The 21,147-nt window shown below is 48.5% G+C and overlaps 2 protein-coding genes across 4 annotated transcripts; both read left to right on the top strand.

The window, feature by feature from the left end:
* The first annotated feature begins 170 nt into the window (after positions 1 to 170).
* Positions 171 to 2,070, top strand: Banf1 (barrier to autointegration nuclear assembly factor 1). 3 transcript variants are annotated; one of them, XM_006980600.4, is made up of 3 exons: positions 171 to 304; positions 872 to 1,010; positions 1,533 to 2,070. In XM_006980600.4, the coding sequence occupies exons 2-3, from the start codon at positions 888 to 890 to the stop codon at positions 1,677 to 1,679; spliced, it is 270 nt and encodes an 89-aa protein (XP_006980662.1). In that variant the 5' UTR covers positions 171 to 304; positions 872 to 887; the 3' UTR covers positions 1,680 to 2,070. The 3 variants fall into 3 exon arrangements, with proteins under 3 accessions (XP_006980662.1, XP_076413126.1, XP_076413123.1); XM_076557011.1 differs by lacking the exon at positions 171 to 304 and adding an exon at positions 553 to 576; XM_076557008.1 differs by lacking the exon at positions 171 to 304 and adding an exon at positions 626 to 764.
* Positions 2,071 to 17,003: 14,933 nt separating this feature from the next.
* Positions 17,004 to 18,492, top strand: Cst6 (cystatin E/M). Its single transcript, XM_006980599.4, has 3 exons — positions 17,004 to 17,326; positions 17,846 to 17,971; positions 18,306 to 18,492. Exons 1-3 carry the CDS (start codon positions 17,081 to 17,083, stop codon positions 18,387 to 18,389), a joined length of 456 nt encoding a protein of 151 aa, XP_006980661.1. The 5' UTR covers positions 17,004 to 17,080; the 3' UTR covers positions 18,390 to 18,492.
* The last annotated feature ends 2,655 nt before the right edge of the window (positions 18,493 to 21,147 follow it).

The following is a 21,147-nucleotide window of genomic DNA, read 5'->3' as shown; positions in this document are numbered from 1 at the left end:
TGGTCAGGAAAAAGTAGTATTCTCCTCGGAGGCCTCGGCCTCACAGACGGGAAGCGCGGCCGGAGAAACCATAAAAGGCAGCGCGGCTTCCTGTGAGGGACCGGAAAACCACAACTATTGTGGGCGCCGCGGTAAGCGGTGGCGCCTCAACTCTATGGCTCTGGGCGGCTAGACGTGCCCAATTGTTTTTAAGCGGCTCATCAGACGACCCGGAAGCGGAAGCCGAAGAACATTCTAGTTGCTTGAGGGATCGGCGGGAGCGGCTGAGTGGCGCGAGGAGCCGTTACCAGAGCCGGAGTTGCCGGTGAGCGTGAGCGGCGGAGCAGGGCTCCGGCGGGAGGGAGAGGAGCACTCGCGGCGGAGGCGCCTTTGCGGCGGCGCGGCCCGGCCCTGCGGGAGGGCGGCGCGCGGCGCGTGGAGGAGGCGGGGCTCGCGGCGCTTGGGGCGGGGCCCCGGGCCGGCGTGGCGTGGGCTTGGCGGGCTTGTGCGGGTGCGCGGCCCCGGGGCCTGTGCAGGGCGGCGAGGGTAACGAGACCCCCTGTTTGCTGTCCTCACCACGTGGTCGCTCCCCGCGGGGTCAGTGTCACCGAGGTCACCGAGAGTGACAGCTCCTGGCCGGGCCCTGGCTCCGGAGTCCGGGAATCTTCCCGTCGCCTTGCGTGCGCCACCTGGTAGTCCAAGCTGGTATTGGCAGCGGGTCAGCACCGAAAGTGGAGATTTCGGAATCGCCGGGAAAGGCCTTCCCTGGCCCTCGGTTTTCTCGGGTGTGCAATGGGGGAAATCGAGGAAGCAGCCACAGCAGCTGGCCGAGGAGATTGCCCCGGGGAGTTGTGCTCTTCAGCCCTAACCTGCCTTTTTTTGGGATTCCCAGGTTAAACCTGATCAAGATGACAACCTCCCAAAAGCACCGAGACTTCGTGGCAGAGCCCATGGGGGAAAAGCCAGTGGGGAGCCTGGCCGGGATTGGTGAAGTCCTGGGCAAGAAGCTGGAGGAAAGGGGCTTTGACAAGGTGTGGGGTGGTCACAAACGCCAGGGAGGGCTAGAGTGAAAGCTGACAACAGATGTTTCCAAGCAAAAAGAGTGGAAGTGAGGAAAAGTAGGGGTTTGGGGAGGGTGTGGACGGGGGTAGATCACTTGAGGTGGTTTGGCGGCAGCGGGGGAGGCAAGGTCATTTTTGTGTGTTTTTGGTTTTTTGAGACAGGGCCTCTCTGCCTCACACTTGCTGGGCTTAAAGGTGTGCCCCACTGTGCCCTACCCCTTTGTGTGTTTTCAATGTCTCAGAAGTGACACTAGGCATAGTGGGTCCCTATGACCCCAGCACTTGGGAGGTTGAGGCAAGAGGATTCCCATCGAGTTTAATGCCAGTCTAGACAGCAAAGCAAAACAACCAGAACAGAAATGGGCTTGCCTCTCAAGTACTCACAACTGACCCTGCCTGGCTTCAGAGATCCAGCCCCTTCAGGGTGGTATGACATTGTCTCGTGGCTTTAGTCCAAGAGGCACTTAGCCGTGCGCCCTTTCCTGTCTGCAGGCTTATGTGGTTCTCGGCCAGTTTCTGGTGCTAAAGAAAGATGAAGACCTCTTCCGAGAGTGGCTGAAAGACACGTGTGGTGCCAACGCCAAGCAGTCCCGAGACTGCTTTGGGTGCCTTCGAGAATGGTGTGATGCCTTCTTGTAATGTACTCTGGGGACTCCTCAGCCCCCCAGCCACAGAACCGAGTCTCCAGAGTCCAAAGCCGGGTGGGGCTTCTCCCCGTCCTCCATGAAGGAGAAGATTGCTGTTGTCTCTCGCTCACCTCCTATGTGCTCCAGGTCTTTGGGGAGTTCTCTCCCCTCAGCATTTTCAATCTTTTTGGAATTTCCCCCTTGCATGCCTTGCCCCTCCTCTCCCCTAAAGTTCCATGGCAACAGTTACCAGCTTTCCTGAATGGATTCCTGGACCCTTTTCTCCTTCCATTCACAATCTATTGGATGCCCTTTGGCTCCTTTTTGTTTTTGTTTTTTGTTTTTGGCAAAAATAGTAACTTCGTATAAAAAGAGTTTTAGATTAATAAAGTCGGTGGCCTTCATGATTGGTGTTCTGTGTTGGAAAGCAGATAGGCTGGGAGTTGTGTCTTCAACAGGGGCTGAACACATCCACCTCACTCCTTATCAGTGCAGACCGAAACTGGTGGCTTCCCTTTTCCCTCCCAAAAGGGAGCCACCCTAGCCATGTGGGCCTTGGGCAGGTGCCCTAGGTGTCCCAATTCCTGAATAATGTGGGAGAGACTGTGGGTTGATTTCTTCCTGGGAGCCAGGTAGGCTGTAGGCTTCCAGATGTCAGCAGCTGGTCTAGGCAGCACCTGGTGGAAAAGTCAGTAGGAGTCAAAGGTACCAGGAAGAGGTGGATAGGATGTGGGTAAGAGTTCACCTGCCAGTCATCATGTGTGTTCTCTTAGCCTCTGGGAAGAATGGGTGGGATTTTTGCTGTTTGCCCAGCTATCAGAGAAACGAAAGAGTTAAACTTGAAAACTAAATTCCAGTCCCATTGTTTTCAAACTCATACTGTGAACCAGCCTGAAACTAACATCATTTGAAAGCATTTTTAATATTTTTGTTTTGGAGAGGTGAAGAGATTTGGGACTCAGAAAAGCTAATTTGCCCATGAACTTGCTGAAAGAAAATAGAACTCAGACTGTAACTGGGAGAGTGTTTCTATGTCATGCAACCCATGCTCTCTGAGCCTTGGTTCCCTGGTGGATGAGGCTTGTGAGGACCAGGTAAAATGCTGTTTAACACTCATTCCTGCTTGGTGTTCGTTTCTCCAACAGAAGAACATCACTGAGCGGTGACTTCCTTATCAGGCAAATGAAATGCTTTTCTGCATGTTTACTATCCAGGAAAGCAAGAATGACAGTACAGGACTGGGCATAGCATGAGACAACGTTCATGATCTCACAATGGAGAGAATGTTAATAAGATGGTCTCCATTAGTACTAGAAACTTAAGTCTAAAACCCAAGTAAGGAGATGAGCACGGAGTGGGTGAGAGTATTTTTATCAGTAAAATCCTCACCCAGAATACATACCAGAGCTGCTGTCCAGAAAAAGTCTGGGATGTGGCTCAGTTGGTAGTGTTGTGGTACACACCTCTATATAATCATGACTGGACGATATGAGGATCTGAAGTTCAAGGTCATCCTTGGCTACAAAGCAAGTTCTAGGCCAGTCTAGGGTTCATGAGATTCTATCTCCAAAAGAAAGTGGTCTGTAGAGATGGCCAGGGAGTAAACACTTGCCGTGAAAGCAAGAGGACCTAAGTTAAAATCCATAGCACTCACATAAAAAAACGGGCATGGCTGCACATACCCATAACACCATCACCCCATTGTTGTAGAGCAGCGGATCCCAGAAGTTCACTGGCCAGCCAGCCTGGCTGAAAGTTTCGGGTCCAGTGAGAGTCCTTCTCAATAAGTGAAGTGGACAGTGATAGAGAAGATGCTGGTCTTCTCTGGCCTCCACATGTATAGGCAAAAGAATCACACCACCACCACACACACACACACACAAAAGGGGGACGCAGGCTGGGGATGTAGTTTTGTGGCAGAATGCCTAGCATTCATGAGGCCCTGGATTCAATCCCTAGTATTGCAAAAAGAAAAGAGGACACATAATCGGGAACTTGGTAGAAAATCTGAAAGGCAGCCACAAGAGGGGAATTCAAAATAGCACATGGAAAGGGTCCACTTTCATTAGAAATCAGAAAAACAAGTGCCATTAACGCCTAGCTGATTGGCAAAAATCTTAAATCAGACAATACCAAATGTTGAGCAAATGGAGCTACAGGACTTGGTCCCGGTTGGTGGGAGTAAATTGCTGTGAGCACTCTGGAAAACACCTGAGTGTTATTTTGCAAGCCTGACACACCCAGTGAGCCATCAATTCCATTCTTAGGACTGTGCCTGTAAGAAACTCCTGAGTACCTGCAGCAGGACATTGAGAAATGTTCACACTCCTCCACTGTTAGTGGGAATGCAAACTTGTACAACCACTGGAAATCAGTATGGCCGTTTCTCAGAAAATTGGGAATCAATCTACCTCAAGACCCAGCCATCCCACTTGTGGGCACATACCCAAGGAATGCTCAGTCATACCACAAAGATACATGCTCAGCTATGTTCATAGCAGCATTATTCACAATAGCCAGAACCTGGAAACAACCTAGATGCCCCTCAACTGAAGAATGGATTAAGAAAATGTGGTACATATACACAATGGAGTACTACTCAGCAGAGAAAAACAATGACAGCATGAAATTTGCAGGCAAATGGATGGAACTAGAAAATACCATCCTGAGTGAGGTAACCCAGACTCAGAAGGACAAACATGGTATGTACTCACTCATAAGTGGATACTAGATATAAAGCAAAGGACAATCAGGCTGCAACTCACAGATCCAAGGAGAACCCTAGGATGACTGTGGCTTATAATTTTTGGTTTTACTCATTCACTGGGCAAGCTTTAGTGAAACATTTCACTATTAGGATAAGAATTTGTACTGTATCAAGCTGATGAGAGAAAATGCTGGCTGTACTTTTAGGAGGGCAGGCTAAAATCTTTTTAGATTATGGATTAGCCTATAGAAAAATGTCTGCCGTAAATCAAACAGTGAAGGGGAAGATGAACAGGAATCTCACTTGCACAACTTATGTAAAACAGCTCTCTGAACAGATGAAGATAGGTCTCCTCTGTATCCCAGAATCTAATCAATATTTATAGGTATAATTCAGCTATTATTTGGCCTAAAAGGGCTTACTGGGAAATGTTACCATTTTATACTATTTTCTACAGAGAAAATATTTTACTGTTTAAAATTTTTTTAAAAAATAAAAAAAAAAAGAAAAAAGAAATGTCCACAGCTGCCTAGTCTGTGAGACCCTGCGGTGTACGGGCTGGTGGTTCCCAGTATGAATGTGAGTTCTGCACAGCAGGGAAGGGAACCAGTGCAGTAGTTCAGAATAATCTCAGCACGAGACCACGGATACAAAACCATGTGGTTTGCCGGGCTTTCGTGCTGCATGCCTTTAATTCCAGCACTCTAGACAGAGGCAGGCGGATCTCTGAGTTCAAAGCCAGCCTGGTCTACAGAGCAAGTTCCAGGACCACACAGAGAAACCCCATCTTGAAAAAACAAACAACAGAACACCAGAGAAACTATGTAGTTCTGTTCTTGGGATTTCTGTGTTTGTGTTTTGCTGTGTGTTAAATCCTAGGTTCAATGTCTACCATCTCACACACACACACACAATGAATGTGTGTTGTGCACCCTGTCCTGTGTGTTGGTGATATTTTAGCTATAAGAAGCAAACAAAAATGACATCCTGAGGAGCTCCAGGTGTGGCGGTGCGTGCCTGTAACCTGAACATTTGGGAAGGGCAAACAGGAGGACTGAGAGTTTCAGACTAGCTTGGGCTCCATAGGAAGACCGTCTCAAAAAACATTAAGATGAGACAAACAGACCGTGAAAAAAAAACACGATCTGAAGCTCTAACAATCAGGTGATGAGTGAGAAACTGTTCTGACATGGATATGGATAGGAGTTCATCCACAGCTGGGTCTAGGCAAAGTATATAACCCACCCTGGCATGGGTACCAGGTACCCTCAGCAAGCCATGGCCAGTGGCTACACTTCTACTTCCCATTGGACCCACACCTCTAATACACAAAGCAGGGTGCAGCTGGGCTATCAGCAATGGTCTGGTAGAGATGCCAGATGCAGGGCACCAAAAACAGTAATAAAAACTTGTTTTTGAACTTTCACTATTTGCAGATGATATGATAGTAGTGTAAGTGACCCCACAAATTCTAACAGCTACAACTAACTCCTACAACTGATAAACTCCTTCAGTAAAGTGCAGGCTACAAGATCAACTAAAAAAAATCAGTAGCCCTCCTATGCACAAATGATAAAAGGGCTGAGAAAGAAATCAGAAACATCACCCTTTACAATAGCCACAAATACTATAAAATACCATGGGATAACACTAACTAAACAAGTAAAGGACCTGTTTGATAAGAATTTTAAATCTCTGAAGAAAGAAATTGAAGAAGATATCAGAAAATGGAAAGATCTCCCATGCTCATGGATAGGTAGGATTAACATAGTAAAAATGGCAATCTTACCAAAAACAATCTACAGATTCAATGCAATGCCCATCAAAATCCCAACACAATTCTTCACAGACTTGGAAAGAACAATACTCAACTTCATATGGAAAAACAAAGCGGGGTGGTGGTGGTGGTGTACGCTTTAATCCCAGCACTCAGGAGGCAGAGGCAAGAGGATCTCTGTGAGTTCGAGGCCAGCCTGGTCTACAAAGCAAGTTCCAGGACAACCAGGACTCTGTTACACAGAGAAACCCTGTCTCGAAAAAAACCAAAAAAAAAAAAAGAAAGAAAGAAAGAAAGAAAGACAAAAGACCCAGGACAGCTAAAAGAATACTGTATAATAAAGCAACCTCTGGAGGCATCACCATCCCTGACCTCAAGCTCTGCTATAGAGCTATAGTAATAAAAACAGCTTTGTACTGGCATAAAAACCGACACGGACCAATGGAATCAAATTGAAGACCCTGACATTAATCCACACACATATGAACACCTAATTTTTAACAAAGAAGCCAAAACTATACAATGGAAAAAAGAAAGTATCTTCAACAAATGGTGCTGGCATAACTGGATGTCAACATGTAAAAGATTGCAAATAGATCCATATCTATCACCAAGCACAAAACTCAAGTCCAAGTGGACCAAAGACCTCAACATAAAATCCAGTTACACTAAACTTAATAGAAGAGAAAGCAGGAAGTATTCTTGAACGCATTGGCACAGGAGATCACTTCCTAAATATAACACCAGCAGCACAGACACTGAGCACAACAATTAATAAATGGGACCTCTTGAAACTGAGAAGCTTTTGTAGGGCAAAAGATACAGTCAATAAGACAAAAAGACAGCCTACATAATGGGAAAAGACCTTCACCAACCCCACATCTGACAGAGGACTGATCTCCAAAGTATATAAAGAACTCAAGAAACTAGACATCAAAATACTGAACAATCCAATTAAAAAATGGGCTATGGAGCTAAACAGAGAATTCTCAAAAGAAGAATCTCAAATGGCTGAAAGACATTTAAAGAAATGCTCAACATCCTTAATCATCAGAGAAATGCAAATCAAAATGACTCTGAGATACCACCTTACACCTGTCAGAATGGCTATGATCAAAAACACTAATGAAAGTCTATGTTGGAGAGGATGTGGAGCAAAGGGAACACTCCTCCACTGTTGGTGGGAATGCAAACTTGTACAACCACTGTGGAAATCACTATAGAAGTTTCTAAGAAAATTGGGAATCGATCTACCTCAAGACCCAGCCATCCTACTCTTGGGCATATGCCCAAGGAATGCTGATTCATACCATAAAGATACATGCTCAGCTATGTTCATAGCAGCACTATTCATAATAGCCAGAACCTGGAAACAACCTATATGCCCTTTAACTGAAGAATGGATTAAGAAAATGTGGTACATATACACAATGGAGTACTACTCAGCAGAGAAAAACAATGACAGCATGAAATTTGCAGGCAAATGGTTGGAACTAGAAAATATCATCCTGAGTGAGGTAACCCAAACCCAGAAGGACAAACATGGTATGTACTCACTCATAAGTGGATACTAGATATAAAGCAAAGAACAATCAGACTGCAACCCACAGAACCAGGGAGGCTACATAGCAGGGGGGACCCTAGAATGACTGTGGCTTATAATAAGTTTTGGTTTGACTCAAAAAAAAAAAAAAAGAGATAAGCTCACACACACACACACACACACACACACACACACACACACACACGTGTGTGTGTGTGTATACATATGAATCAGTTTATCTAAATAGCTTAAGCTTAACAAATTTAGCAAATACAAGGAGGATAGACAACATTCTTAAGCCTGAATGTGCCTTGGGTAAGGAGAAACATTCTTTAAGTCATTGGTTCTCAACTATCTCAATGCTATTTTATAACTGAAGTTTTGCCATTGTTGAATCTCAATGCAAACATCTGACATACAGGTAGTCCTAGGCCACCCTTGTAAAAAGTCGTTTGTTTGTTTTTTAACTCCCAAAGGGTGAAGACTCATGGAGTCAGAAGCTATTTCAAGCCCTTTGTCAGACTGCTTAGGTCAGTGTCTTGCTGCATCAAAAGGAATGAACATCCCAGTTTCTGGTTAACATTTGGAGCATATGGCTGTGACCCTAATTTTTAACCTTTTATTTTAAGTCTAAATATTAACAACATAGAGCATTTTATAAGCTGAAAATGTCCCATAGCCTTATAAACTTTTATATTTAAAAAAAAACTGTTCTTAAAAAGATTAAGATCTCATAGCCGGGCGGTGGTGGCGCACGCCTTTAATCCCAGCACTCGGGAGGCAGAGCCAGGCGGATCTCTGTGAGTTCGAGGCCAGCCTGGGCTACCAAGTGAGCTCCAGGAAAGGCGCAAAGCTACGCAGAGAAACCCTGTCTCGAAAAACCAAAAAAAAAAAAAAAAAAAAAAAAAAAAAAAAAAAAAAAAGATTAAGATCTCTCAAATGTTTTCTATAATATCAACAATAAAGTACCTTTTTATTTTAAGGGGAAGAAAACATGGCATCATGTATAAAGTAATCTGTATAAAGTAAAACCAAGCTTCAAAGTGAAAAAAACAAACAAACTTGTTTTTGAGCCAAGCATGTTGACTCACACCTTAATCCCAGTACTTGGGAGGCAGAGGCAGGTGGAGTTCTGTGAGTTCAAGACCAGCCTGGACTACACAGTGAGTTCTGGACATCCAGGGCTATATAGAGTGACCCTGTCACAAAAGAAAAATATTTTTTTTTAAAAATACCTTTTAAAAATCATGACTGTCAAAATCTATGACCAAAACTTGCTTAAATTTTAAAGAAAGACTGAATCCAGTCTTGAATCAAATACCGCATCTCTTCTTGCCAGGAGGTAGGGAACCAGAAGGCACAGTGGGTGCCTCTCATCATGTCTACCCCTGCTTCAGGAAGGTGAACAACTTCCTGCAGGGGCCAAGCCTCCCCTCCCTCTGGAGCTCCCTGCAAGAACCCCCTTACTACCCTTGACCGGCAGTGGGAAAAGTGAAAGGGAGAGGCATGGACAGCCAGGCTGGGTTCCCAAGTACCCCTGACCTAACCTGCCTTCTTGCTGGTAGCTGGCAACAGGTACTGACTCTGGACATGAGAACACAACAATAAAAGAAGACTTCGTGCAAGTGTAACCCACTCCAGGGGGACAGACAGTGGCAGGACACCATGGGAACAAGGGCCATGGGCCTCTTCTTTTTCTTTTCTTTTTTTTTTTTTTTCAAGACAGGGTTTCTCCATGTAGCTTTGGTGCCTGTCCTAAATCTCACTCTGTAGACCAGGCTGGTCTTGAACTCACAGAGATCTGCCTGGCTGTGCCTCCCAAGTGCTGGGATTAAAGGCGTGTACCACCACCACCTGGTGGGCCTCTTCTTTTTTCTCCTTCCTCTCCCCTCCCCTCCCCCTCCTTCCCCCTGGACACACAGCACTAGAGGAATAAAATCAAATCTATTGAACCCAGAGGGTTGAGTCCCCAGGAAAGATACCATTCCAAGGTACAGATGCAATATTTTTTAAATTACTTTATCTAGTTGAGTGACACATGACACAGCAAATGTAGAGGTCAGTGGACAAGTTGTGGGAATTAATTCTCTTCTTCCACCTACTGGGTCCCAGGGATCAAACTCAGTTTGTTAAGTTTGATTGAAAGCATCTTTAGCTGCTGAGCCATTTCACCCCCAAATGCAATATCCTGTGTGGACCTTACTTGGCAGCTGAAATCTTCATTCCTTTCCCCAAAGGAACTCCTCAGTACAAGTGTAAGACAGACAGATACACAGAAAGACAGACACAGACACAGACACACACACAGACACACAGACACAGACACACACAGACACACACACACAGACACACACACACAGACACACACACACAGACACACACAGACACACAGACACAGACACACACACACACAGACACACACAGACACACACAGACACAGACACACACACACAGACACACAGACACACACACACAGACACACACACACACAGACACACACACACAACCACAGAGGGAAAGAGGGAAAAGAGAGAGTTGCAAGATGGGCTCAGAAGCTCCGAGACACCATGGACATGCCATGAAAACATCAACACAAGCCAGGCATGGTAGTGCACGCCTTTAATCCCAGCACGGGGAGGCAGAGGCAAGAGGATCTCTCTGAGTTCCAGACCAGCCTGGGCTACAAAGCAAGCTCTAGAACAGCCAAGGCTATATAGAGAAAGTCTGTCTTGAAAACCAAACCAAAAGCAAAACAAAAACAAAAAACGACAACAACAACAAAAACCAAACAAACAGAAAAATCAACACCTACAGAAATCCAACACAGGGGCATTCCCCAGAGAGACAATCCAGAGGTGGGTGCATAGCTCCCAAACTCAAATGCCTGAGCCTCTAGCGCCCTTCCAAAGGTGTGCTCTGATGCACAGGCACATATCAATACCTGGGCACAGGACCCAGGGAGTAAATGAGTGCTTTGTGAGCACTAGGTATCAGCAATGTCAGGTCCAAGCTGGCAGTATAGGTGTAGCATGAAAAGCACCCTAGTTCAGGGAACTCTGTGACCAGCACAGCCAGCATAGAAATGATCCACAAGAGGCAAGAACACCACTAAATAGCTAGTGGTGGTTCAAATTTTGAGAGTCTGACTCCGAGTGTCACACCATAGCATCCCCACTTCACAGTTCATGGCCCCTTCCTTCACTTTGTCTGCTTCCATCCTCCAGTTGAACTTGGTCCTCTGCAAGAACAAGTGCCCTTAGTCACTGAGCTATCTCTCCAGCTAGAGCACGGTCTTTTTTAAAAAACAAACAAACAAACAAAAACAAAACAAAACAAAACAAAAACAGCCTAGGGGTTGGGGATTTAGCTCAGTGGTAGAGCATTTGCCTAGCAAGTGCAAGGCCCTGGGTTCGGTCCTCAGCTCTGAAAACAACAACAACAACAACAACAACAAAAACCAAAACAGTCTAGGTCCTTTGCTTTATTTCTTTTGTAGGTTAAGGCACACATTCATAAGGAATGGGCTCCTCTGGGTGGGACAGGCTGGAGCTGCAGTTGAATCCGCATGCCTTTCCTTTGCCTGCCTTTTCTTTCCTGGTTGTTTTCCTTCAGCAGTTTCAGGACGCTGCCCCGGCACCCCCTGCATTAATCCTCTTGGCAAGACTCTTGCCCTTAGCTTGCTTGTTTACAGCGAGGCCCACAGCCTGCTGAGTGACATTGACTCTTCCTTATGGGGAGCTCCTTGAACAGTGCCATTCCCTTGATGTCTGCAATATCACCATTGTGTATGTGGCCAAAGGAACAACTCCATGTTTCCTAAAAGGCCTAGAGGACATACAGTAGGCGCCTCTCCTCTCTACTATGTTTGTCGCTCTGGTGAGTTACTGGAAGATAACCGCCACAGCAGAGAGGCAAGTGTGGACTTCTTTTAAAAATCAAAACAAGCCAGGCGGTGGAGGCACATGCCTTTAATCCCAGCACTCAGGAGGCAGAGGCAGGGGGATCTCTGTGAGCTCAAAGCCAGCCTGGTCTACAGAGCAAGATCCAGGATAGTTAGGGTTACACACAGAGAAAACCTGTCTCAAAAAAAAAAAATCAAAAATAAATAAATCACATACACACACAAATTGTTGTTGTTATTTTACGTATTTGATTTTTGAGACAGGGTCTCTTTGTCTCTCCTGAGACTGTACTGTGTAGACCAGGCTGGCCACCAACTACATCCTCCTGCCTCTGCCTCCACAGTGTCGGGACTGAAGGCGTGCACCACCATACCCAGCCATTTTTACTTTATGTATTGGAGTGTTTGCCTGCATGTATGTCTGCGTACCACATATGTGCAGTGCCAGAAGAGGCCAGAAGAGGGTGCTGTGTTCTCTAGAAATGGAGTTACAGGTAGTTATGAGTTGTCATGTGGGTGCTAGGAGCCAAGCCCTGGCCCCTGGAAGAGAAGTAAGTTCTCTTAACCTCTGAGCTGTCTCTCAGGAAGGGGTATGGTCTTCTTAAGGGAATGTCACTATAAAATAAATGGGATTTCTGCTGAGATGCCTAGAAAATTCTAAGTTTACAGCTGGGAAGGGAGAAAGGCCCTAACAAGATGTTAGTTGTGTTGGAATCCTTGATTCTCAGCTGGTGAAAGACTTCAGCCAGACTCTGGTGTGAGGGAGTCCTTGCCTTCACATGTCTAGAACTCCCTGTCTTTCTCTCCGGCCTCACAGGCATGCTCAGCCTCACCTGCATACCGTCACACAGTCCCAGCATGCTTAGGCAGGTGCTTGGTTAAGCCACAGCTGCCCACACTTCAGCCCTAACTTTGCCAGACTGTAGCCAGAGCCAAGCAATGGAGACCTCCATGAAACAATAGAGCTGCTTCCCTGGCTCCATTCATATTGGTTACCTGGCTCTGTCCTCCTGATTCTGTCCCTAGACCCTGGTGGGACCCTGTATAACAGGCTGTGTTATGCCCAGATTGTGACCCCAAAGAGACCACCAGAGACCGAAGATGTCCAGAGTGCAATAGCAAGGTTTATTTCCATTACAAGTCGCGACAGGGAACTCTTCTCGAGCACTCACTGGCCGCAGCGCAGCGAGGCAGGGAGGAGTTGCTCTTTCTTTGTGAGGCTTTTCAAGACAGGGTTTCTCTGTGTAGCTTTGTGCCTTTCCTGGAACTCACTCTGTAGCCCAGGCTGGCCTCGAACTCACAGAGATCCGCCTGCCTCTGCCTCCTGAGTACTGGGATTAAAGGTGTGTGCCACCACCGCCTGGCTGAGGCAAGCTTTTTAAAGGCAAAAACCACAAGCCCTTCAGGGCAGTTTCGGGGCGGGGGGACGGGGGCATTGGGGGTTTGGCACAGGTGCAACTCAGATTGGTTTATTTTTATTTGTGAAGGTCTCTGTTCTCTTTTAATTGGGTGAGGGTGTGTAACCTTTGAATTTACTGGTTGGGGTTTATAATTATCATTTTGGGGGCAGTCTGGCACAAGTCCCAGGCTCTGTCCTTGCGCTGCCATGGGGGCTGGCTGGCCTAGCATGTACTGACTGTGGGGGCTGGCTCAGTGGTCCAGGCTCTGTCCTTGACTCACGCACATAGCTCTAAGTTGGTGAGGGGTCCCAGACAGTAAACAACTGGCTGTACTTTGAGCAGTCAGAGTATGTGCAGAAAGGGAGCTAGTGCAAGGACTATGTCTTTTGTTTATGGCCCTCCCAGAGACTGCTTGCTTAAGTCTCAGGAAACTGAAATTGAGGCCTGATCTCTGAGAGAAGACTGAGCAGCCTGTTATGGCATCTGCTTGGTCCTTTCAGCTGTCTGTATTATTTCCTTATCATTTGTCTTCCTGGCTCTCCCACAGGCTTGTTTCTTAAGGATCTGAAACCTGCTCCATCTCTCCCTTGGGCCATGGGCTGTGCCTGAGATAGATTGGCAAGCCATGAACCCTGTATCAGGGCTCCATATTGCAACCCACGTAAGTTCCTGGATCAGTCCTAGGGCAGCAGGGGACAAAGGGTCTTTAGAGTGTATAGTATAATGAAGTGGCCTCCCACAGGTCCAGATCAACTCAGTTGGCCTACCAAAGAGACCAGGGCTGGTGTGCCGGCAGGGGAAGCAGACCTGGTCAGGGAGGATAGGAGTGGGTAGGTCTAGTATCTATATACAGTGTCCAGCAGGCTGGGCCTACCCACCCACTGGCCAAGGGCATGGGTGAGCCTTTCCTTCATCCTTGTGCCCAGCCAGAGCTTGACCTCTTAGCCCCTCCAGTCTTGAGTACTCAGATGTGGTGCAGAGCTTATGATGAACCAGCCCACGCATCCCAGGGCCTTTGACCTCTTAGCCCCTCCAGTCTTGAGTACTCAGATGTGGTGCAGAGCTTATGATGAACCAGCCCACGCATCCCAGGGCCTTTGGGCTCTTTTCTTCTGCCTCTGGGAAGGAAGGAGCAGGAGGACCTGGCTGAAGATAACCCAAGGCACCTTCCTTACCATGCCAGGTGGCAGCCTAGTAGTACTGAAGGCATGCAGTGGGAGCTGGCAGCTGTCCATCCTGATCTAGGTGTCCCTCCATACAAAGATCAGGGCTCTCTGTGCATCACTGCTGTCTCTGGATGAAGTGACAGCTAGACCTTGTGTTCAACAAACCCCTCTTTCCTCCAGGGATCTGAAGCAATTTGCTCCACTGCCCCAGCCTCGTCTCCACCATTCTGCAGCACACAGATGGGAAAACCTCATCCAGCTGCAGAAGGGAAGGCCCTGGCATTTAGGGAACTCCTTCATGGAGTCACTGCTGGATCACAGGTGTCCCTTAGTCACTGTTGGGCCACAGGTGTCCTTGTTATAAAGTTTTCTTTCCAGGATGTGGTATGACAGAGAGAAGTAGCAGAGCCTGGGGGTGGAATGTCCTCCACCTACTTGAAGACTCGGGCAAGAGCATTCTGGGGACATCAGTAAGGCCCTGGAGGGTCTGATCCCAGCCAGAAGAACGTTCTTTGTGGTTTATCAAGATCTACTGGGCTACTAGCCATTGAAGAGTACTATAGATAACTTAGGTTGGGGGGGTGTCTCTGGGCCACAGTAAAACTGAGACTATGTCCTGTAGCCAGTGAGGATGAGCTCATGCTTGGCCTAAGACCTTTGCAGGAGGCCACAGGATGGGGCAGCACACTTGTTTTGTTTTGATTTTCTGGTTTTAGCATTTTTATTTTCAACCATCACCATATGAAATATTAATATATGGATTTGTGTATCAAAATACTACTATAGAGATACAAACAGCATTCCTACAAATTAGACATACTTAGTTATAGGAATTCATTTATCTTAACTTATCAATTACAAACAAATACATTGTTATGTTTGATCAAGTATGCAGTTTCTTCAATATGCTAGTGAATAATTGAAAACTGAATAAATACTTCTGCTGTGTTAATCACACTTGTAAAGAGCCCTTCTCCATGCAGTGGATCCCCATGGAACAACCTGGGGCTCATACACTGGGACCCATTGCTAGCATGCGGGTGCTACCCCAGGTCCCACCATCTACCCTTCCCCTTTGGTCTCATTTCTTAGTAGGAAGAGATAGAAGTCACTGCTCTGCAGAACCACCGTGAGAAAGAGATGCCAAGCCCTGGCACGAGGCCAGGTGCATGACAAGGGCCTGGAATTATTGATTACCATGCCCCCTCCTTCTGGCCCTCCAAGACTCAAGTTTAGTCAAATGACCTTAGATCAACTCTGAATAGTGCATTTGTAAACATTTGTAAACAAGCCCAACCATCCCTCCAAGTCCCCTTTAAGACCCCCAAGGAGGGCCAGGAAGATGGCTCAGTGGGTAAAGATGTTTGCTGCCAAGGCTGAAGCCCTAGGTTCAAACTTCAGAACTCAAACTGTAGGAGGAGAGAATGGCTCTGGAAAGCTGACCTTTGACCTTCTACGTGTGCATGCTATGGCATGTGCCTACCCTGCTCTCATGCGGAGGCATGAGCATCCCTTCCCCCCACCAAAACTGTTAAAAACAACAAAATGAAAAGACCCTTGGGGAAGGGACCACTGCCAAGTCCCCATGTAATCACTGGGTTCTTCCAAAACACCACAGGGGTTCCTAATGTGTTAGTACCCATAGGACACCGAAGTCCCAAGTGACTTATCCAAGCCACCCAGTCAGTAAGGTGGCAGCTGGTATGACACCCCCCCCCCCTTTGGGGGCAATTCTTACCTTTCAAACTTATTCTGGGTTAAGAACACAGATTTTTGGGGTTGTGTATTTAGCTTAGTTGGTAGAGCTTGCCTAGCAAGCACAAGGCCCTGGGTTCGGTCCTCAGCTCTGAATTAAAAAACAAAACAAAACAAAATAAAACAAAACAAAACAAAACACAGATTTGAGCTAGGCCTGGTGGCATAGGCTTGTAATCCCTACGAGATTGAACAAGGCCCTGTCTAAAAATGAGTAAAAAGAGGGTTAAAGATATAGCTAAGTGGTAAAGTGTGTGCCCGGCATACACAAGACCCCAGGTTCAAGCCCAACAAAACTAAATGGAGCTGAGATGTCAGTTGGTAGAGTGTGCTTGTCTAACATGCACGAAGTCCTGGGTTTGGTTCTCGGGGCCACATAAAATACGACGCTAATCCCAGCACGTGAAGGTCAAGGTCATCCTGAACTACACAAGTTCAAGGTCAGCCTAGGATACATAAGATCTTGTTTTATAACACACACACACACACACACACACACACACACACACACACACACACGACTTAGGCTGTTCAGTATCCTCACTTACTAGGGACCAGCTCATGTCTTTGAGCAAATTAGTTCTCCGTTCTGTGTTGTTCCCACATCTGCAAATGCAAGCGCCTGTCACCCCCACTTCACCATGGCCGCGAGGATTAAGCAGTGTGGCTTCAGTAGCAAGGACTCCCCCTCCCTACCTTCCTACTGTTTGCACAGGACCCAGCCTCTTCCTAGGCTCTTTGCCTGTGTCAGTTCATTAGATCCTTACAACGTTTATTTTCCAGAAGAAGAAATGAAGGCCCCAGGACAAGAAAATGATAGCGATAGTAAGAGCTCAACCATAGCTGCTTTGGCAATTCACACTGCAGGTTCATGGAAGGAACTGTCCTGTCCCTGTGGTGGCCTTTGGTGCTGGTGAACTGTCGCTGTCCTCTCCCTCCTGGATGATAGGGATGATAGGCCAGCATCCCTGTACGTAGAGGTTCTGGGACATGTGTGCGGGCCCTGGTCCTCCTGGGTGGGGGAGGTACAGCCAGCCGCCCCCAGGCACCTGCAGCGGGTCCAGGCCTGCTAAGGAAACAGGCAGGCGGTGGGCGGAGCCGGGCGGGGCCCCCGGAGCCCGTAAAAGCCGTGCGGGATGGAGCTGTGGCACTGACCTCTGCGGCTATGGAGCGTCCTCACTTCCCGCTGGCCATGGGCCTGGCCCTGCTCGCATTCTGCCTCCTGACTCTGTCCCCGGACGCCCGCGCAGAGCTGCGGAGCCGGAGCCGCATGACCGGAGAACGCCAGAACCTGTCTCCCAACGACCCGCGGGCGCAGAAGGCTGCGCAGGCAGCTGTGAGCAGCTACAATATGGGCAGCAACAGCCTCTACTACTTCCGAGACACCAAAATCGTCGGTGCATCCTATCAGGTGTGGTGGTTGTGGGACACAGTGGCTGTGGAGAGGGACAAGGACAGGGAACGGGACAGGCCAGAGAGCCGCTGGCCCGCTACCAAACACAAGAGGGCGCTAAGTCAATCATGACGTCAAGCCCATTTTATGAAATACTTAAATACAGATGACTGGCAAAACCTATGGCAACCAACGTTATCTAACGATCAAAAAAAATTTTGCAGGATTCAACCACTTTTGGTATAACTAACCTCACTTCCCTAACCCTGCCAGATGGAGAGGGAGGGGCCCAGACAGAGTAGGTATCGCGTGTCCTTCTCCACATCTGCCCTAGCTGCGGACAGGTGTACTACAGGGCTCTTCAGCCTCCTCAGGGCCTAGGCTCCACCCCTAGGTCTCACCTAGAAGCCCCCACCTCCACTCCAGGTCTGAATTAGGCCAGAGTGTTGCGTTTGCCAGGCGGAGTCGAAGGCTTGGAAGAGTAGGCACACAGGCCGGGCTCCCGGGCATCTCTGACCTGCCCTGTCTTGTTCCCAGCTGGTGACTGGCGTCAAGTTCTACCTGACTATGGACTTAGAGAGCACGGAGTGCAGAAAGACCAGAGTCTCTGGAGACCACATGGACCTCACCACTTGCCCCCTGGCCACAGGGGTGCAGCAGGAGGTAACAGCATTGACTCCAGCCCAGCCCTCTGCAGAGTCTGAGGCCCTTAGCTTGTCCATCCTGACTAGTCTATCTGGCCAGGCAAAAGCCTGGCCGGACCTGTCCTGTCTGGTCTTTGTGTGACTCAGGCCAGGGTGGGGTGCAGGGAGGAGAGTGTGTTTTTTTTTCTTGGGGTGGGAGTTGCCTGATAGATCTGGGATCATCTCCTGCCATCCGACTTCATGTTATGGTATCACCAATGGTCTGTCTCTGGCTCCAGAGAGATGTGGCAGGCAGGAGGCTGGGAGGAGGAAGACCAAGCTTACCCTCCTTATCCAATGCCTTCTCTCCTCAGAGGCTGCGTTGCGACTTTGAGCTCCTTGAAGTCCCCTGGAAGAACACTACTCAGCTTCTAAAGCATGACTGTAAGCAGGTGTAACCAGCCCCAGGGTGACCGTGGCGAGACCCCACGGGAACAAGCGTGGGGGTGGACGCACCTCTGGGCCACGGGCCGCATTTGCTGCAATAAATTCTTAGGCCTGCTTCTTGCATTGGTTTCTCCTGTGTGCCTCCTCACCCTGACCCTCACTCTGCTCCCAGTGACTCTCAGAACCCCACAGCTGACAGGGCCCTATGCCCTTAACCCCCAGGGAGCCCCTGCTGACCCATCTGAGGCTCACTGAGGGTGCATTCCTCAAAGGGAAGCGGCCTTCAGACACTTTCAGTAGTTTCAGGGGTAAGAGAGAAGGAAACAACGTCATAGAAGGGACAGAGGGATGATGGCCTGAGACTAGTCGCAGCAGGGATGTCTGTGTGAACAGGACCAACATCTCTTCCTGGTTCATGCTGGGACTCTGAGAGGGAGGATGGGGATGAGAAAAGACAGACAGTTAAAAGCCGGGCTCAGGAGGCTGGAGAGATGGCTTAATAGTTAAGAGCACTGGCTGTTCTTGCAGAGGACTTGGGTTTGATTCCCAGCACCCACATGGCTGCTTGCAACCACCTGTAACTCCAAACCCAGGAGACCCAGTGCCTTTTGTGCCTGGCGGTGGTGGTGCATGCCTTTAATCCCAGCACTTGGGAGGCAGAGGCAGGCAGATCTCTGCAAGTTCAAGGTCAGCCTGGTCTACATAGTGAGTTCCAGGACAGCCAAGGCTACACAGAGAAACCCTGATCTGAAAAACAAGAAAGCTGTGGTCAGGAGGGCTGCAAAGGCAGATGACCCAGGCCAGTGAGTTTATTAGTGGCATAGATCTTTTTATTGCTCTCACATGATAAAGCGGTACAGAGCATCAGACAGCAGAGTTACAGCGAGCTCAAGGCATCTTGTTCTCCTCTAGCGAGCTAGAGTCTGGAACAGCAAACAAAGCACTTCCCGTCTCGGTGTCTGAAATGTTTGGCCATGTATGTTCCCAAACTAAAGCCCCTGGAGCCTCTGTCACAAGTCCACAGCTGACCTTACAGGAAATGACCCTGGCTACGGGAGGAGCCTCCAGGCAGTTGCCAATCCAGTCTAGTCCCACGTCCATGAGCACTTGAAGGGAAGCCCATACCCTGCTAAACTCCCAGTACTCAGAAGACGTGTAAGATGTGCCTGGATGATGAACTCTGTGGGCTCCAGGGCGCTGGGTTCCCAGGTCACAAATAATCTTGTGCACACTGGTAGCAGGAAATGACCTCCTCTCCTTCAGCATTCCCACAGGCCAAGAGGCCTCGAAGCTAGTAACTGACCTCACTTCCCTAACCCTGCCGGGCGGAGTGGGAGGAGCCCAGACAGAGTAGATATCACGCGTCTGGGCCCTGGACCACCAGAGGGAAGAAGAGCAAATTTGCTACCCTGGAGGGTTTCTCTCGAGGGAGGGAACAGGGTCCCTTCAATGCTATGTTGGATTGGAGGAAACAGGTAATACATTCTTTGTATGTTTCTTTGTGGACACAATTCCTGTTATACACATAACCGAATGGGGGGGCAGTCACAGGACCCACTCAGGTGCTAATAGATATGATAGACATGCCCTGAAAATGCTGCTAACACAGCCTAAAAACAAGCAGAGAAAACAGGCAGAAAGCACATACCTTGGAGAAGCAGGAAGTAACCTAGAGCTACGAACAGGGCTCCCTGCCCTCCCAAGCCAGCACCTGAATCATGTCCAGAAGTCTTGCTCAGACATACTAACGTGCATCTACCCACCCTGGGGACAGACTATGGTCACCGGTTGTTTTGGGAGCACTGACTAGGAGGTGCGAGGTTCAAGCTGGCATCGCAGGTGTGGTGTGGAGAGTGACCAGACAGCCACTCTTCACTATTCATGCCTTCTCCCCGCCTCCTGCCCTCCTGGTTTTTCCAGTCAGGGTTTCTCTGTGTTGTTTTGGTGCCTGTCCTGGATCTTACTCTGTAAACCAGGCTGGCCTCAAACTCACAGAGATCTGCCTGGCTCTGCCTCCTGAGTGCTGGGGACTAAAGGTGTGTGTCACCACCACCCGGCTACCCCTCTCCTTTCTAAGGAAGGTCTCACACCGAGCTTGTTCCTGTCCAATCCCGCTCCTCCCACCCAATTCTGTGACCTCATGAACAGCAGTTACAGTCGGGTTCTGTCTACAGCCCTCAAAGGCCACATCTGGGAAGAAGTGGAGACTGAGCGCCACCTGGGAAGCCTGACGCACCCGAGGGGCTGAATTTGATGTCAACACGGGGACAACTTGCAGCCCTGCTGCTGTGGGAACCTGACAAACCCGTGGCAGTTCGGTTTGTGCTGTGTCTCAGTCACTGCTTGGAAGGTTTCCCAAGTTTCACAAGCAGGAGATACCAGCATGGAGTCAGTACAGGGGAATGGCAGGAAATACTTGTTGAATGAATGTGTGAGGCCTGGGGAGAGGCTAGACTCAAGGAAGCCCGGGAAGTGGTTCTCCACCCCTGCAATCTGTGCCCAAATCCCAGATGACATTTCCTCTGCTTGGTGTATTCCTGGAGCTGGGCATGACTAAGCAAGGCTGGGGAGAGGACTTTCCACCAAGTGATGTTTCTGTCTTCAAGTCCCAGAGATTGCACTGCTTTCTAGCGAAGACCGATGGTCTGTGTGGGTGTTGGTCAAACCATCCTCCATCTCCCATCCTGGAGTCCCTCCAGCCTACATGACCCCCTGCATTGGCCGCCACTAAGAGTAAGTTGGTTATCAGTGATGGAAGATGGCTAACCC

This window comes from Peromyscus maniculatus, chromosome 1 (assembly GCF_049852395.1).
Source record: "Peromyscus maniculatus bairdii isolate BWxNUB_F1_BW_parent chromosome 1, HU_Pman_BW_mat_3.1, whole genome shotgun sequence".
In the NCBI taxonomy this organism is placed as follows: Eukaryota; Metazoa; Chordata; class Mammalia; order Rodentia; family Cricetidae; genus Peromyscus; species Peromyscus maniculatus.
The sequence above is the reverse complement of the archived record's forward strand: the minus strand, read 5'-3'. Positions and strand labels throughout refer to the sequence as shown.

Bases quoted from the DNA above. Each gene is read 5' to 3' on its own strand.
- Banf1 (XM_006980600.4), top strand. From the start codon at position 888: ATGACAACCTCCCAAAAGCACCGAGACTTCGTGGCAGAGCCCATGGGG. The intron at 1,011-1,532 runs GTGTGGGGTGGT...TCCTGTCTGCAG, and splicing joins AGGAAAGGGGCTTTGACAAG to GCTTATGTGGTTCTCGGCCA.
- Cst6 (XM_006980599.4), top strand. From the start codon at position 17,081: ATGGAGCGTCCTCACTTCCCGCTGGCCATGGGCCTGGCCCTGCTCGCA. The intron at 17,327-17,845 runs GTGTGGTGGTTG...TCTTGTTCCCAG, and splicing joins TCGTCGGTGCATCCTATCAG to CTGGTGACTGGCGTCAAGTT. The intron at 17,972-18,305 runs GTAACAGCATTG...TTCTCTCCTCAG, and splicing joins CCACAGGGGTGCAGCAGGAG to AGGCTGCGTTGCGACTTTGA.